The following is a 15,402-nucleotide window of genomic DNA, read 5'->3' on the forward strand; positions in this document are numbered from 1 at the left end:
TATATATAAATTGCGGATGCACTCGTTGGCGGCGGCCAACTTGCAATTTTAACAACGCGAAATGGTTTTTTGGGGCGAGTGCGAAAACCATCTACCAGGCTTGTTTTTGGAATTCGATTGATTTTTGCTGTGGAAAATATTTAATGCCGTGTAATGTAGCAGAAGTAATAATGATCTTAACTGCTTTTTTATTTAAATTTATTTATTCCGACTCACTCTTAAGTCAAATGCTTACACTAAGAACTTGACAGCTATGCTCATGGAGATGCATGCAAATTGATTTTATTTAGCTTTTTCTTAAGAACTAACTTACTCTATCAATAGAACTTGACACCGGCTAGGAGATAGTTCCGCGATTCGGTTCGATTCGATCCCGAGCAATAGGCTTTCCGAAATCACAATGAAATGATAGCTAGCTAGCGGACCCGAAGAGCAGAATGGTGCATCCTTCGATGGGATGGATGGGGGTACGAATGGGGGTCCTAAGAGCGTCGCCCGAAGAGCTTGAAGGGTCTTCTCCAGCCGCGTGGCCATCATAGCTGCTCGTTCCCGATATGCGTGGTGTCCGTGGGCAGGGAGTGGGTCTACGGGTAGGAGGATAAGATGCCATAATGTTTACGGGGCTTTTACCAGATGTCGTGGCCAGAGACACTCACCTGCAGCGCCTTGCGTTTGTGGTGCATCGAGGAGTTCGAGGACGACTTGCCCTTGCCCTTCTTCCAGGAGCACAAAAGCAACTCCTTCATGCCCTTCCGAAAATTGCGACTCAGGAAGGCGTAGAGAAGGGGATTTACGCCCGAATTGAAGTACGTGACCAGAAAGGTGAGCGGCGTTAGCAGCGCATTAAAATTGGAATCACCGCGATACGAACGTGACCTGCAAATGCATATACATGGAAATAACTATCTGCCTTTAGATCTATGTACTATATTTAGATGTGTTCTGCGTGTATGCAAATGAGCATCTGTTGGGCAAACATTGAACTGAGTTCTGTGGCCTGTCCCGAAAGTAGATTACAATTCTCGAATTCTCGATTGTTAAACTTGGCTGGTCGAAAGTGTTTTGCCATTCCAATTTAATTCTCCCTCAGCAAAAAATATTTATATAAAATATGACTTTTTCATACTACCAGTTTGCGTTTTCACTAAAAAATTCATAAGCGAAACTGCGCTAGTGAGCACGTTAATTATGCAAGATATAAAGTTTCACAAAGTGTGCAATTTATTTAATTTGAAATCCACTTAAATTCAATTCCCTCCGAGAGCTGCAGCATTTTTAGACCCAAAGCCATCATCACAAAGCTGGCACACTGAAAAAATTGGCCCAAACAAAGAAATACTTTATCCTGGGATGTTCCTATACTTAAATACTGAGTGTACCATGATATGAAACAAACTAAACCAATGGGTTAATAAAAAATACCGATCTGTATGCCCTTAAAGATGGTAATATAAATTTAATCGAAAGATTGCACTCAAGTGAAAAAGTTCAAGTCTTAACATCTTGCAATACAGAAAAGCGACGTTCTATTTCTCACAGCATACTTTTAGACACCTTGGCAAGAACATTAATTTTCTGTGTGCAACAGACCAAATCTCCGGCGAGTGTCCAAAGGTGCTGACTTTTGTCCACTTGAACGTATCCAGGTGATTAAGCTGCTGTTGGCAGTATTGTTTTTGGCCGTCTGGGAGCAAAAAGCTCTCAAAAACTTACTTAATGGAGTGGGGAATTCGGCCAAGAGCAAAGTTTTTCGCCGCCTGCAAGTATGCAACATAAACTTGTCCCGAAACTTTCCATGCAGAACAATATTTAAAGCAGAAAGAGAGGTGTTCTTCGCTTTTCGTCCTTTTTATTTTGAGTTTGGACAAGAAGAACTTTGCACCAACTGTCAAATTGTCCTGCCGTTGTTTCTCGCTAAAAATTCGCCCTGCACTTGCAAGTGGCTCAGTTCTCAAGAAGAGTAGTTGGCTAACTGATTGGGCCACTCGAAAGGCCATCGCTTTGTTTTCGCCACTGCTTCGGACCTAAAGTGGCCTTTTGCCAAGAGTTGGCCAGGTCCAGACCAAATTTAAATGCCAATCCGAATTGGGGCCAGAAAATTAAGAGTAAAACTCTGGGTGGTCATTTGTCGACCCTCTGTATGTTCAGGGGATATATCCTTGAAGCAGTTGCCAACTGCTGGCAGTTGACATCGTTATCGTTATCACCGGACTAACCGGAAGAAAGGGGTTCGGGGGATAATAATGGAAACGTGGCACCCCATGACACCAAACCTTCTTGCATTTACGCATTACAGCTGCGAGGAAATGTATACGCGTGCCAATTACCCGGACGTGTTCGTCTTAAGTAGCAATAACAGCTATATGATAATGTGTCTGTGGAATCGGCTAAATTTAGCATCTCAGAAGAGTTGGGCGTGAGTCGCGATACATTTCCAGACACGAAAATTATTTTTATCATTATTTAAATTACTGGAAAATGCTACCACCAAATATTGTCAAGAATATTGCAAATCAGAGACCATAAATCATCTTTATTTCTCTATTGTATTTTATTTTTAACTTTTGAACATAAATGGAATAGAGTATTGTTTTCTTTTTAGTTTAACAGACAGAAGGTAAAAAATGTTTTTAAAAAAGAAAATTCACAATGCCTGCTTCAAAGTATAGTTTTTCTTACCATTCAGGAAATATTGAATTCTTATTCAAATATCTAAGCTTATGATCTTCCAAAAAAAACGATCTTCGGTTTTAAAATTACCTTAGCATTTGTATAAAAATTCTCCTGAATTCGACAATCATTTACCTTGATTGCGTTTATTACACAATATCCAAGGTTTTTTCATTTTAGCCACTGAAAGACATCCGTCAAAATGTCGCTTACATATTTATCTATTTGCTTGTTTATTATCTGTTCCAGTTGAGTAGAACTTGCCATTGAAATGGCCATTATGGGACAGAATTGCTGACATTTTTCTGAGGTAGACCAAGAGTCAAGCTGCCCGAGACCTCCTCCACACCGAATCCACCAATCCACCTTACAATGCAAACATCCCTGGGCAGCCAATTCTTCAAATAAATGAAAACTAAAATTCCAGACAAGTAAACAACTCTCGCAGCCCAGTCATGCTAGACATAAATCTCAATTATGGCACCGTCGGGGTTGTGGGACTGTGGGATAATGTGCCTTCGCTTGTATTTGCCAAGAAATCATAAAGGTATTTTCGCCAGCAATACATTTCACATTTGTGCAAATTGAGTGCGCTAACTGCGGTTGGAAAGAGTCATGCGTTTCAGCTATTTTTCCCGCAGACTGGGAATAAAATTCAAATAAATTTTTGGGGTGTCTGCCAAAAGTGCAACGTAGCAAATCAGCAGAGACTTTAGAGAAGACCTCAATAGTTTTTGGCGTTGTTACCAAAAAATGTTTATGATTTGTTGGAAATGTGGAAAAAGTTGAGGTACGAATTAATATTTTATTTTGATATTTTTGAGTGTACAAGTACTAGTAATAAAAACGATAGCACCATCAATACAAGCGGATTTCTGGTATATGTTTAAGTTTGCTTTTATACCTTGTGCAAAATCGAAAGGCTTGGAAAGCATTTTCATTTACGGGTAGAAAGTAGTCAGAGGCTATGCTTAAGTGCAGGGTTTTAGCTTTACCCAAGGACCAATTAACTCCTCCTCGATTTAGCTCGTCGCTCGACTGCAAACAACACTCCCAAAGCACCCAGTGAGTTTTTCTGGACCGCCCACGAATCACCATTACCCCAGAGTGCCCCAAATTCAAAGACAGGAAGGCGACCCACCTACACTGAGAACAAAATTCCAGCGATCAATATGTATCATTTTTTAATAATGTTAAAGTGATATTGAAAATTGCAAAACTCTTAAATCGGTAAAGAGTATAAAAACAATACGGCAACTAAAACGATCGTAAGTATATCTTTAAAAAGATCTTTAAAAAAGTTGATATTGATACTGAATTTTGTCAATATGACTATGATTTCGTATAAATTTTTTATCAGTGCATTTTAAATGCCCCACCGGAAGCGGAACTGATAGCCAAAGGGCTGTTTAAGCCGGACTTCTGTTTGGCGTCCGCTTTTGAAAGGAAGAGAAGAAAGCGTATTTTCCGTCATTAGAACGAAATTGGTTTGCAAAAAAGGGAGGAGCGTTTTCAAATCGATTTAGCTCGAAGCCAAAGTTGAGCTGAAAACTGGTGGGTTACTTGGTTGGTTGGATACCCATTGATGACTTAATTGTTTACCAGCCTTGAATCCAGCAGGAAGCCATCTCGGCCTTATCTGCCCACTGGCAGATGTTAATTTCCCGTCAATCGGCCGAATATGCAAATGTTCGTCAATTCCCGGTGCAGTATACCATAAAATATTGTTTGCGTACCGGCCAAGTGGAATGAATGGATGGTATATGGTATGGATGGTGTGGGATATGATGGTTTTGGTGGGTGGACTACTCACCAGTACTGCCACATTTTGCGGGCATGATACGGCAGATTGCAGAGGGCGAATGTCAGCACGAATATTATCAGCATACGGACGACTCCGCGCCGGGCTCGCAGGACATTGCTGGACGAGTGCGACATGTGGGAGGCACCTCCGGCCCCGCCCCCTCCCACACCACCGCCCCCGGAGGAGGCTCCTGACCGCTGGTGATGCGCATGGGAGTGGTGGTAGAAGCTCGTCTTGCGGCAGGCGCTGACAATGGGACGATCGGCCTCCAGGGACACCTGTGCGGATTAACAGGTGTAATTGTAATGACATTAGGTTTCGGTCAGGTCTCAGCAGCCCTTTGGAGCCATTATCTTATCGATTTTGATAACCTACCTTGCAATTATCAAGCTAATTTGTGGTGTTGTTGTGTGTGGTTGGTAAAATTGTGGGGTTACAAGAAGGAGGGGACCAAAATGGTATTATTGATCAAACGAAATGTAGAAAGAGAGAGAAGAGAGTGCAACAAAAAGATAGTTAAGTTGTTATCTGTGGATCATGGCGAGTAGGGGGTAAAAGTTAAGGGATAGCAGAAAATTATGTAGTTATGTAAATGTCTTACAGAGGTGTTATACTAACTGAACTGAGGTTCCACCAAAATTGGTACCTTTACTTTCCACTTTAATAAAAAGTATAAAGCTAATAAGGTATACATTTTACTTTCAGTACTTAAAAATCTTATTTCTAAATTTTAGGAAACTATATTTATATGAAAATTTCATCTGTTAGACCATGTTTGGGTAATTATTTTACAACTTTTCTTAGAAAAAGTAAGATCCTTAGTTAGGATTCCTAAGTTACATTTTTTTTATGGTCTTAAAAAGGCATTCCCTTTAAGTTATATTATTTTTAAACTGTCGCGCACAATCGAAACTAAATATCTCATTATTTATTTACGTGTCCAATCTCATTTTTGTTATATATAGATTTCTATATGTGAAGTAAGCTGCTGATGCTGATAAAGACCAATCGAGCTTGCAGGTGTGCCAGTTGCATGGCAAAGCTCCTGTCAAGCTCAGAAACACACCTGACCAATTGGACCTGCTGTCCGGCCAGCAATAATGGAAAAAACACTTTGGCCATAACTTTGGCGTCTCACTTGCAGTTCTACTTGGCTAGGTGGTTTATTTCCTCGCTCCACCAGCTGTCACAACACGGGCTGAGTTTGTGGTCGAGGTCAGCGATAGCCTTAATGTGAATTGACACCTGCTCCTGCTCCAAGGACCCTCGCCACTTGGCCCGGCAAAATTGCGGGAATAAAATCTCCTGGGAAAAGTTTTTACGACTGAGAGCTCTGCCATGTATCTAATAAATTAGTGCCTGAACAGCGATGTGATTTCCAAGAAACATTATTTACCGCATAGCACGTACCGAACCAAATCGAAGTTAAAGCCGTTCTGGCCAATTAGGCGACAAAGTTGCGACTCCATTTTTGGTTTATTATGATGGCTTTTAATGCTTTATAATACCCTTTCTAAGCCTGCTGTTTATACCGTTTACTCAAAGTGCAAAATGGTATATTGTATTTGGGAAAAGGTATGTAACTCGCTTACTGTAACGCTCACAAGCCGCCTAAAATCCTCCGTATGAACGCTGACATATCGGAAATTAATTATTAGAGCTAGAAAGTTGGGATAAAGCTTGCAGATTCTAGAGATTCTTGCGCAGCGCAAGTTTATTTTCCGTCCACAAACGCCCATACCGCTAAAACCTGTCTAGTTTACACATTTTTGAAGATTTTGTAAAAATTTAAATTGAAATTGATTTTACTGATCATTATCTATCTAAATGCTGAGAATCGTACCTTTAGCATTGTTATTCTAAAAGTTTTGACTACTAAGTTAAACAGGCCTCGACATGGTCAGTAGTACCGCTAAGGTCCGCTAGATGCCGTGGCGCTATAGAAATGTCTTTGACTTTTATTTTATTTGAAGTTTGAAACTGAGTAAGGGGTATCTGATAGTCGAAGCACTCGACTATAGCGTTTCTTCTTGTTTATTGTATATTTTTGGGAGGCATTCTTTTCGTGGCAGCTCACCTGACTCTCCGTGATGCTGACGCCGCGCTTCTCATATTTGCTGCTCTGTTTGCGGGACAAGGAGGTGGTGCTGCTGCCGGCGGAAGCGAGTGAGGAGCCAGGACCTCCACCCACGCCCACTCCCACTCCCCCTCCTGCCTGAGGAGCAGATCCTGCCGAGGTTGCTGTTGTCGCTGCTGAGGGGAGCTGGTGGTGCATCTGGTGGTGGTGGTGCTGGTGGTGATGGTACATGCTGTTGTGCATCCCCATCCCCATGCCGCCGTCCTGGCAGGATGCCTGCTGCGGCTGCTGGTGCTGATGGTGCTGCGCCACATGCGGTGTAAGACCCCGCGAACTGCGCCACAGGGCAATGGCGATTTTGCTGTACAGCACCTGCAATGCAAATGTGTTCGTGGTTAATTTCATTATTCAAATTTCATCACAGTACAAGCGACGATATTGTCCTGGAAGTTTGGCAAAGCTTATCGATTACACTGCGCTCGGAAGACGAAGCTATAACCACAACCACAACCCCACGAATAAGTTGTATTTTCGGTTCGTGGTACCAGAAATCTGCCAAGCACCCCTTGGGATAATAAAACTACCAAATAACTATTTATTTAAAAAAATTCCATTGGGAATACGCAAGGGAATAGGACTGAACATTTTTTCGAAACAATTAGATAACCCTTAGTAATCCCATATTATTTTTCCATATCCCCCTTTTTAAATTTATGCATTGTATTACATAGACCGTTCATTTAATGCTAAAATTGTAACACATTAGTACTGTGAAAAATAGGGCTACGGTCAAGTTGATATTGCAGGAAAATTTGCACTTATCATTTATACCCTTGAACAGTAAAAATTATATAAAAAATTGTATTTATCGATTTTTAAATTAGATTAATTATTAATAATAAACAATTATTCAAGAAGAAAGACGATTACTAAAACTAATCTGAGTAAAAGAAAAAGGGCATGTTCAAAATGCTTAATTTCAAACATGAACTCTCCAATCACTTTTATTTAAATTTATAATAATATTCCTATTTTTATACCCGTTACTCGTAGAGAAAAAGGGTATACTAGACTCGTCCGAAAGTATGTAACAGGCAGAAGGAAGCGTTTCCGACCCCATAAAGTATATATATTCTTGATCAGGATCACTAGCCGAGTCGATCTAGCCATGTCCGTCTGTCCGTCTGTCCGGATGAACGCTGAGATCTCGGAAACTATGGGAGCTAGGCTATTGAGATTTGGCGTGCAGATTCCTGAGCTTCTTACGCAGCGCAAGTTTGTTTCAGTAGAGTGCCACGCCCACTCTAACGCCCACAAACCGCCCAAAACTGTGGCTCCTACAGTTTTGATGCTAGAATAAAAATTTTAACTGAAACGTAATGTTCTCATCAATACCTATCGATTGACCCAAAAAAAAGTTTGCCACGCCCACCCTAACGCCCATAAACCGCCCACAAACTTCAAAAAATCGTAAGTATGAACGTGGATATCTCGGAAACTATCAAAGATAGAGAATTGGGATTTCAGATTTAGATTCCGTAGCCTTATACGCAGCGCAAGTTTGTTACGCGAATATGCCACGCCCACTCTAATGCCCACAAACCGCTAAAACCTGTGACGCCCACAGTTTTTATGCTAGATAAAAAATTTTAACTGAAATGTATTGGTCTCGACAATACCTATCGATTTGCCACGCCCACTCTAACGCCCATAACGCTTAAATCTGTATACCGCCGGTAGATGGCGCATTTTAATCTCGCTTTGCTACTTGCATATCTCTATTTAGCTGAGGAACGGGTATCTGATAGTCGAGGTACTCGACTATAGCGTTCTTCCTTGTTATACCCGTTACTCGTAGAGTAAAAGGGTATACTAGATTCGTCGGAAAGTATGTAACAGGCAGAAGGAAGCGTTTCCGACCCCATAAAGTATATATATTCTTGATCAGGATCACTAGCCGAGTCGATCTAGCCATGTCCGTCTGTCCGTCTGTCCGTCTGTCCGTCTGTCCGTCTGTCCGTCTGTCCGTCTGTCTGTCCGGATGAACGCTGAGATCTCGGAAACTATGAGAGCTAGGCTATTGAGATTTGGCGTACAGATTCCTGAGCTTCCTACGCAGCGCAAGTTTGTTTCAGTAGACTGCCACGCCCACTCTAACGCCCACAAACCGCCCAAAACTGTAACTCCAACAGTTTTGATGCTAGATAAAAAATTTTAACTGAAATGTATTGTTCTCATCAATACCTATCGATTGACCTAAAAAAAAGTTTGCCACGCCCACTTAAACGCCCACAAACCGCGAAAACCTGTGACGCCCACAATTTGCATGCTACATAAAAAATTTTAACTGAAATGTATTGGTGTCGTCAATACCTATCGATTTATCCAAAAATAAATTTGCCACGCCCACTCTAACGCCCATAACGCTTAAATCTGTCTACCGCCGGTAGGTGGCGCATTTTAATCTCGCTTTGCTGCTTGCATATCTCCATTTAGCTGAGTAACGGGTATCTGATAGTCGAGGTACTCGACTATAGCGTTCTTCCTTGTTTTTATTATTTTGTTTTTTTTTTGATTATGTTAATTGTGGTAAAATCACCTCCTGTGTTAATAATACATTGCGTTTAGAACTGTTTAGAACCAGTCATGTTAATAACACGTCGTGATAAAAATACAAATGGACTGTGTGTGTAAACAATTGTTTTTCACATTTTAACATTATTGTATTTGGGACACAGTGTGTTATTTTAGAAATCCTGTTTTGAATATAACAAAGTGACACGGGGCATTTCAGACCAAAAGCGATATGGAATTTGATCAATACAAGCTTATCTTGTTCTCAATTTTTAAACAAGCTTACAAATTTAAAAAAAAAACATTCTCTTACCGTCATTACCAACAGCGGCATTACGTAGAGCAGCACAAAGTTAATCATGTCCAGCAACTTGGAGTTGAACATCTCGCGGTCCAGGACACAAATCTCCTCCTCCTGGCCGTCCTGCGTGTGAATGTTTTTAATGGTCTTGCTGAAAACAAACTTGGGCGTCGAGTATACGGCCGATGTAATCCAAACTGTGACAATGACCATCTGTAAGAAACACGCACGTTTGACGTTTCGTTTTATTTTGTTTTGTCTACTGGGCTGCCAAACACGCAAACAATTTGTTAAATTGCGAATGAACACACAGAATTTGCATGTTAATGGTGGGCCCATTTTGTTGTCTTTATGTCCCTTGTAGTTTAATTAGGACAATCGTCATTACCAAAATTTATATTATTTTTTGTGACAGTGTCGGAGGCACCCTGAAATCGGAATAATCTGGGTGTGTGGGTTAACCCATTCAGCGTTGGATTATTTTCCCCAGAGGGGAAAAGTTTTTGCGGCCGCAAAGTTATGCCCACAGCTTATTAAGCCCTTCGAGACTGTTTTGACGCTAAATTTGCATGACTCTTTGGGCTCGGTCTAATAAGTTTCATTAGCTTGCAAATTGTATTCAAATTGAGTTATAAAAGTTGTGAAAATGAATCGAAAATAAAGAGGAAGGTCCATCAACTTAATTTTGAATACTTTTACTTTCAATATTTTAACTCGTTATCAAGACACTTAACATACAACCCTTATAACTCGACAATTGCTGCTATAATATCATGTTATAAATTACATTTATAGTTTTTTTCAACTTACCCTCAGACGAGCTGCAGTTAGGATCTGTTTGCAAGTTATGGGATGCACTATGGCGAAGTAACGCTCCATGCAAATGACAACCAAGATGAAAATCGAGGCCGTGTAGCTCAGGGAGTGTACAAACTGGTACATGCGACACAGGAACTCACCGAAAACCCAGCTGAAAATAGAAAGGCACACTCTGTAGAATTAATAATTGTTTATGGGAGAAAGTTTCGTCCTTTTAAGAGTCCCCCTGCCTTTGTTTAGCCTCAAAGTGTCGGATCCTAATTTAGGGCCAGTCACATAAAATTTTATGACACGCCAGCGAAACTAATGCGACATTAAGATGTCTTTAGTATTTTATGGGGCGAAAAGCTTTTTCCTTTTTATTATTATTTCGGCTAAAATTAAAGGAGGCGACGAATCATTGGATTTCGTTATTAGCTCTACCACATAATTCCGTTTGTGCACAGCGTTCGTGCGTTAAACCATGACCAATAATACTTTAATAGTACAATCTTTTAGTACAATATATAAACATGTATAAAATACCTCCTAAAAAGTTTAATGCAGCACAACGTGTAAATGTCCTTAAAGATAAGTCATGGTTGAAAGCCAAAATAGAAGCAGGAAAAACATGACAAGTATATTTTAGTTATTTGGGTAGATCATTATCATTGACCGCAATCAGTTTTTGCATAATTTATGATGATTTACCCTAATCTTATCTCGTTGTGCATATATTTTTTGATTGCCATCAAATTGTGTGCATAATTAGATAAAATTATGCAGGCCCACAGATTGGTCATTTTTATAATTTACTTTTTTGGCAGCTGAAAGCTGATTAGGAAACACCATTGAATCTGCGAAGTCTGTAGTGACCGCTGATTAAATTTCACTTCCTGAAAAGCTTTTTACATTTTTTTTAAGGCTTTTAGACTGCTGACCAAAGAGCGCAGCCATTTTCATTTTAAATGGAGTTTTTTGTTGTGGCAGCCATTTTGGTATAGTGGCCATTTGGGCCACTGCAGTGCACTGCCTGAAAGGGCTTTTACTTATAAAGGAAAATATTATTTCTGTGTCGCAGCGGAGCGTTCAATACGTCATAATTGTCTTTATTTTAATGACCTTCATTACATGTCAACCTTCAAATGGCATAAAATTAATCACTATACTTGAATACATGTTTTTTAGCAGCTCCAGCGAATTAATATCTATTCTTGATACTGTTTATCCAAAGACCTGAGTATAGCTGTCACAGGATCAAATTCAAATTCATCAATAAAATTCAACTTCATCTTCATATTTAAATATTTTTTATATTCACTTCAATTAAAAATTCAACTTTAAACATATTTCAATAAAAAAACAGGACGTCAGTCGCTTTGCATTTTTTTTTCTACTGCTTGAAATCAGGAAATCCTTGCACATTTCATTGTTCGAATTTTCAAACAGAACTTTTTTTTTTGCCATTTTTCCGCATTCATATTTGTGCGCTTTTTATTTGCTCACGTCGCAACGACGTGTTTTTAAGAAAGTTAAGAAACACAATGCATATAAACATGATTGGAGTGAAAGCTGTGAAAGGGGTGGGCAAAAAGGCTGTCATGAAAGTGCCGCCTGCAGAGTGAAAGTTTCCCGTTTCATATGTGTAAATGTTTCACTTGAAAGATCACACTTTTGTGTTGCATTTTATTGAACATACCGATAGTTCTAACTCGAATGTAGAAAATAACACGTGATATATTATAGATCATTTACCCTTTTAAAAAATGAAGAAAAGAAGAACCCGTTGCCAATTTAGTTATAATTTTTAGATTTTACCTATAAGCAAAATTTATACAGATAATCATACAAGGAGGAACCTGATTCTAGTTCGGGTCTTGTCAGTCGCCACCTTTTTCAGCTTCTCTAGCATTGTTTAGCTCCTCTCGAGCACAATAAAACGTTAATAAAACATGGGAAAAAATCATTTCTTATAACTGTCACTCACCTTTCTATGAGATAAATAGACAGGTTCTGCATCACACAGAAGAGTCCGACACAAAAGTCTGCAAACGCCAAGTTTGCCAGGAAAAAATTCGTGATTGAGCGCAATCGTCGAGATAATGTGACCACCAAAATAACAAGTAGGTTACCTGAAAATATAAAAGAAAAATGTACCATCACTTAAAGATGACAAATGCTGGAAGAGATAGAAAATCATAAAAAGGATAGGAAATATTTTATCAAACTATTTTTCTAGCGAAAACGGACTATGTTTCTATACTTTGCAAATAGTTCGAGCTAAAAACTCAATTGTTACCAAGAAATGGAAAAGCAATTGAAATATTAGATGACAATTTGCAATAAACCGTTCACGTTTTCTAAGAATTTTTCCTGCCAGTAACAGCATAATGTAAGTTTCACAGAAAATTTCCCCACAGGGTTCAGAAACGTGCCCATTCAAGCATAAATTAGAGCTCCTCTACCACTTAAACCGCAAATGGCAACTGTGGTCAGAAATTCCATTTAAAGCTAAACTAACTCACCATCTGGACCCCAACTGCAGTAATCCAATTTGCCCAGAAAGGGCTCATTTCGCACCCAATTTCGGGTTTAATTCGCATTACTCATGCGAAATGAATTTCACCCGAATTTTTCCACACAAATTCGCGGCTTCTACGAATTTTCATTAATTTCACAATCCCTTTGATTTTCATTTTGGGCATTACATTACAAATAATTAAAATATTATTTGTTTGTTTTTTTTAATTAGGGTCCTTAAAAAGTATCTACCGGTTCCGTTTATTGACTCAAAAGGCAATATAAACAAGCAATTTACAGCTTAAAGCGTTATTACTTTCCTTTTTAATGTACTGTTTCACCTAAAATAAAGGGTTAAACATGTATCACAATAATCTTTTAGTCATATGAAGCTTGCTGTGTAATTTGTACTGCACTTGGAGCCTCTTACAAGAGAATGGGCCAGAACGAAACATTTATTTTGGGGCCTCACATGGCAAACAAATGTCGAGAAAAAGTTTTTTAATTACACCGGGCAGGGTGACAGGAAATGGGAGAGCAAAAAAGCAGAAAACAAAAAGCCAGAGAAGCCGAGCTGCCAAAAAATACCAAAAACGTGTAACACTCCGAGGCGTGCTCTGAAATTCGATATTAAGGAGGGAGGACTGCATCGGGATTTGTAAGAGGAGCACCAGTGGGTTCAAGCATCAAAGATAGATACACGTGTATACAAGATTATTTATAGGATGGTAAGAAGTTTTCGCTTTAATTTATTAATTTATCAAATTAGTTGCTTTTGTATAGCATTCGCTACTCTATAAGGCACTAACCCATGGACATATTCCAAAATGCACTATAAAAGTAAGATTTTGAAAATGAAACATTTATTGGCTACTTTTATATCTTAATAAATGCATTTTTAGCTTTAAAAAATAATACTAATTATTAAAAGAAACAAATATCAAAATAAGTTTTAGGGTCTGCGCTTTGTCTTCAAAATGTATTACTCATACGTACTGTTGCCTTTGATTCAAAAATGAATTTAATCTAGGCGAATTAGATTTCAGAGAACAAATTCTTTTTGATCCAATTCTCTTATATATATTCTAACAAAATGTATAGGTTGACAAGTCAAGTGAGAGGACGATTCTCTTTAATTGTAACCCGCATACGTGTCGTATGAGTAATATTTAAGAAAACTTTAAAACCGTTGTGCATCTCCCAAATGTTAAAGTAAAACCTACCCCATATTTAAAGTAGGGAAAACAAACATTTTCAATAAAAAAATCGGATAAATTATCACCCAAAAACGCACTTGTTCCGAGTACCAAGGACATTAAAATACTTTTAAATATTGCAGTGCCATTCGTAAGCTCAAAGCAATTAGTTAAGGAAACAAATATTCGCACTCGAAGCTCACGCAATGCAGAAAAAATGGCAATAAAGTTACTTGTTCGAGTGACAGCCACAAACAAATATCCAAACAAAGCCTTAAACGTGACTGAACGATGTAAATTGCGCCCGCCCCGCCCCCATTTCCGCCCACATTCCGGTCGCCTGTGAAGTGAACTATGTAAGTTGCTTACACTTTGCAATTGTCCGCACAATGCCCGGCCACGCCCCCATGTCTGTGCCTAATGGGCGGGCGACTGTTTGTCGCCACTCGGCATGGCGAATACACATGTTCCCCTCTTTTATTGGGGATGCTGATGCTGATGCCGGTGTCACTGCGGGTCATAAAGCCTACAACTGACGATGGCCAACACCCAGATTGGTCAACACCCGCAAAACGCCCGATCGAACGACATAATTGATTCTAACCGTCCGGTGCCAGATAAGCAGCCAGGCCGAAGGACATCTTATGTTTATGTGTGGGTCTGCAATTAAGCATTGCTGAGAACAAATAACAAATGGCCTAATGAGTGCTATCAATTAAATGCTTTCGTTTTAATGTGCCACATGGGCCGTGGGAGGGCCGGGTTAATGTCTAGACGAAACCTTAAATTTTGAAAGATATAATCGCTTTGGCTTTTGTACAATTCAGTTTCTGCACGACATTTAGATTTTAATAGGATAAAATGGTTTCAAAGAAGTCGTAAAAATAGTATATATCTAGTAATTTATTTTTTAACAAAGAATTTGCAATGATGAGGAAAAAATGGGTAGGGTAAAGTTCAAATTACTAAAGTTTTTTAAAGGGTTCTTTTTATTTTATTAATATTCTTGATCTGGTTGGCCAATTTGTTATGACCCAAAATATATGTGTTGTTGTACTGATGTAATAACACGATTTGACTTCCCCTGCTTATGAGCAATTGGAGCTAATTGAACCATATGTCTACAATCACTAGAACAAGACATTCAAATACGACTACTACCCAAAAGAACTAAGAACAAGGGAACAAGAAAAAGAAAAAGGCAAAAGCTTCGAATGTACTTCAATATGGCTTGGAAGACTGGACATTGAATAATTGGCAAGTCAGGCGTAAGTTCATGCATTCTCGTAGACCCGGAATACTATCCCTAGGGCCACCGCAAACTGCCTACTCTTTTTCCTGACTTCCATGTTTCGACTGCCCTTTGTGCCCCATCAAGCACAGCATATAGTACAATAAAACATAACATTCAGCCAGGACCTGATTAATGAATAGCAGAGCAAATACATACATGTATTCTGCG

At 39.3% G+C, this 15,402-nt stretch overlaps 1 protein-coding gene across 3 annotated transcripts in view; it reads right to left on the bottom strand.

Annotated features, from left to right (window-relative positions):
* Positions 1-244: 244 nt before the first annotated feature.
* TrissinR (Trissin receptor) overlaps positions 245-15,402 on the bottom strand; it is a 32,114-nt gene continuing 16,956 nt past the window's right edge. For 2 of the 3 annotated variants that reach the window (XM_036819123.3, XM_036819116.3), the window contains exons 4-11: positions 12,212-12,356; positions 10,237-10,396; positions 9,439-9,639; positions 6,552-6,923; positions 4,850-4,864; positions 4,484-4,752; positions 657-876; positions 245-584 (exon numbers count right to left, since the gene is read on the bottom strand). In XM_036819123.3, coding sequence (XP_036675018.3) covers positions 534-584; positions 657-876; positions 4,484-4,752; positions 4,850-4,864; positions 6,552-6,923; positions 9,439-9,639; positions 10,237-10,396; positions 12,212-12,356 — 1,433 coding nt within the window. In that variant the 3' untranslated portion in view covers positions 245-533. The remainder of the gene's footprint in view (positions 585-656; positions 877-4,483; positions 4,753-4,849; positions 4,865-6,551; positions 6,924-9,438; positions 9,640-10,236; positions 10,397-12,211; positions 12,357-15,402) is intronic. The other variant, XM_070996614.1, reaches the window with a different exon arrangement.

The sequence above is a fragment of the Drosophila suzukii genome, chromosome 2L, assembly GCF_043229965.1.
Source record: "Drosophila suzukii chromosome 2L, CBGP_Dsuzu_IsoJpt1.0, whole genome shotgun sequence".
Lineage (NCBI taxonomy): Eukaryota > Metazoa > Arthropoda > Insecta > Diptera > Drosophilidae > Drosophila > Drosophila suzukii.